Genomic DNA, 3140 nt, shown 5'->3' with positions numbered 1-3140 from the left:
CGGCTCACCGCAACCTCCGCCTCCTGGGTGCAGGCAATTCTCCTGCCTCAGCCTCCTGAGCAGCTGGGACTACAGGCACGCGCCACCATGCCCAGCTAATTTTTTGTATTTTTAGTAGAGACGGGGTTTCACCATGTTGACCAGGATGGTCTCGATCTCTTGACCTCGTGATCCACCCGCCTCGGCCTCCCAAAGTGCTGGGATTACAGGCTTGAGCCACTGCGCCCGGCCTTATTGTGTTTTTAACCAAAATCACATTCCCTTTTTTGTGTTTTCAGGTTGGACAAGCCCACTGAAAGTTACCCCTTTACAACCTCATCATGAAGGACGCTCATTAAGACACATGTTTACATTTGATGAGGAGGCAACATGTACAGTAAGATTTTCTTGCTGGGTGGTATTATACAACATATATAATTAGTTTATTTCATTGTTTGGGTGTTCGCTATTGTATACCCTAGATGAATAGCTGCTATGTATATAGTGCTACTTATATTCCAAGCACTGTGCAGCCCTTTACAGTCAATGTCTACTGTGCATTACCTTGCATTACTCCTACAGTACCATCGGGGAGGAGGAGTGAGTAGTAGATGCAGCTGGTGCCCATCACAGACTCCCTTCACTGGCTAGTGTGTCTATTCCCAGAAGCAATGAGTGACGGTCACTAAAAGGCTAACGGCCAACATCCTGGAGGACCGTCTCATGCTGTCTCTTTCAGTTTTGGCCAGTGAGTGGCTGACTTCTTAGGGCAACAGACTAATGCTACTCTCCAGCTGAGGCTGCATTCTCACTAGCTTCTTTTCCATCTCCTATTCTACTGTCTTCTTAACAAGTAGTGCTGTTATTCTCATATTATTTATTTGAGAAAACAGAAGCCCAATAATGTTAAGTAACTGACTTTTGATCAGACAGATAATAAATATCAACCAAAATTTAAACCTAAATATTTTTCAGAATCTAAGGATTATGTTCTTAATCATCTTCCTATGTAGATTTTATAGTCTCTAAATCCTTGGCATTTAAATTAAGATACTTAAAGAATCCTAAGACATACATAGATATGAAAATATTTTTTAAACAGCTTTATTGAGATATATGTCATGCATCACAAAATACAACCCTTTAAAATGTGTAATTCAACGTTTTTAGAATATTCACAGAGTTGTGCAACCACCCCCACAATCTAATTTTAGATTTTTATTACCTCAAAAAAACTCATATTCATTAGCAATAAAGATATGAATACATTGTAATGAATCAATTTCCATTTCTGTAACTCCTATATGTATGTCTTCTAAAATGGATCTGCTTGAGAATTTACCCTCAGAGTGCCACGTTGATTTCTTCTTTTCTCACATTTTCCTTCACAATAACCCTTTCCAGTTTTTCACAAAGGGAAATGGGGCATATCTCTCACATATTAACAGCTGTACTACAGTACATGGCCATGAAACAAAGAGCACAGAACAGGAAGGTCATTTAAAGAATGTGTTCTCAATGCCTCCTTTACTCAAGATGCCATGCACACAGGGTAGAACTTTATGTTTTTCTTTGTCCTACGCATTTTTCTTTTAAAAGAAAATTATGGCATTAGAAATAGGGGTAATTTGGCCTGTTTTAGGCTATTCTGAATTCAGACAAAATGCATAATGTGATTGCAAGGATAATACAAATTTTTATTTATTAGTTTTACTTATTCTATCTTAAACCCTTATCAAAGGATCCATTGGTCCTGTAGGTAAATCCTGTGAGAGCAAATCAAAGTGAACCTATCAAGAAACTGAAGACCTTGTTGCCTTTAAAAAAAAAATGTATGCTACAAATTTATGGCAAGATTCCATGCTTTAACTATTTTAAAACTAGAATTCTGAAGTAGAAACTTGTCATAGAAAGGCTTATTAGCATACTTATTTAAATTTAAAATAAGTTTAGACTTTTTATAGCAGGAAATAAATCTAGATATTATTTCCAGTAGTGGAAGCTAAGTAATATGGACCAATATTTCTAATGGCAAAACAACTGGATAATGTTTCTTTCTTCTAATAAAGTAGAGAGAAATTACTGGGCCAACGAGAGAATAGGCACTCTGAAATTTAAGCCTAGCACTTAGGGCCACTTTGACGCTAAAAGAATTTGCAATTTTTGAAGAGGCAACCAATTGATTTGAACTTTTGGTGGTCTCATAGGAGCAAAGGATCAGAGGTTGGAGTTGATCCATAAAAGCCACCTAAGACTGTGAGCTGAATACCTGGAAGCCTGAACCCCACAAGTAAGGATAGGTCAATAGTAAAAAGCACTTGAACAGGCTGCAGCCTAGCTTAATCCAAGTAAACAAGAAAACTCCAAGTCCTGAACTGGGATGAAGGTGATTCTAGACTGCTTTCACTTCCAGGAATCAGGCAGAAGTAAATAATACTTTTTTTCAATTAAAAACTTTTAAAGTATAATGTTCAACACATAATTAACAGTATCCAAACATATAAGAAAAAGTACACCATGAGTGAGAATCAGCACAAATGAAAGAAGAGAGAAACAGATATACATTGATGTATAAAAACAGATATACATGCATGCCTTGTAAATATGCATAAAATGTTAAAGGAAAGAAAAATGAGCTCAAAATTTTTGTACGAAAATTACAAATTACCAAATGGAAATAATTAGAAGATTGAGGGAGGGACCAGGTGTGGTGTCTCACACCTGTAATCTTAGCACTTTGGGAAGCCAAGGCAGGATCACTTGAGGCAAGGAGTTTGAGACCAGCCTAGCCAGCATGGCAGAACCCCATATCTACTAACAATACAAACATTAGGCCAGGCACAGTGGCTCACACTTGTAATCCCAGCACTTTGGGAGGCCAAGGCAGGCAGATCACCTGAGGTTGAGAGTTTGAGGCCTGTCTGGTCAACCTAACAAAACCCCATGTCTATTAAAAATACAACATTTATCCAGGTCTGGGGGCACGTGTCTGTAGTCCCAGCTACTCAGGAGGCTGAGGCAGGAGAATTGCTTGAACCTGAGAGGTAGAGGCTGAATTGAGCTGAGATAGTGCCACTGCACTCCACACTCCAGCCTGGACAACACAGTGAGACTGTCTAAAGCAAAAAAAAAAAAAAAAAAAAAAAAAAAAAAAAAAAAAA

The 3140-nt window shown here is 38.2% G+C and overlaps 1 protein-coding gene across 1 annotated transcript in view; it reads left to right on the top strand.

Moving 5' to 3' along the window:
- SPATA48 (spermatogenesis associated 48) overlaps nt 1–3140 on the top strand; it is a 57827-nt gene that overhangs the window by 8886 nt on the left and 45801 nt on the right. Inside the window, exon 2 of the mRNA XM_032244482.1 lies at nt 279–376. Coding sequence (XP_032100373.1) covers nt 279–376 — 98 coding nt within the window. The remainder of the gene's footprint in view (nt 1–278; nt 377–3140) is intronic.

Source organism: Sapajus apella, unplaced genomic scaffold, assembly GCF_009761245.1.
Source record: "Sapajus apella isolate SASKATOON/1434 unplaced genomic scaffold, GSC_monkey_1.0 scaffold54, whole genome shotgun sequence".
Classification (NCBI taxonomy): domain Eukaryota; kingdom Metazoa; phylum Chordata; class Mammalia; order Primates; family Cebidae; genus Sapajus; species Sapajus apella.
The sequence above is the reverse complement of the archived record's forward strand: the minus strand, read 5'-3'. Positions and strand labels throughout refer to the sequence as shown.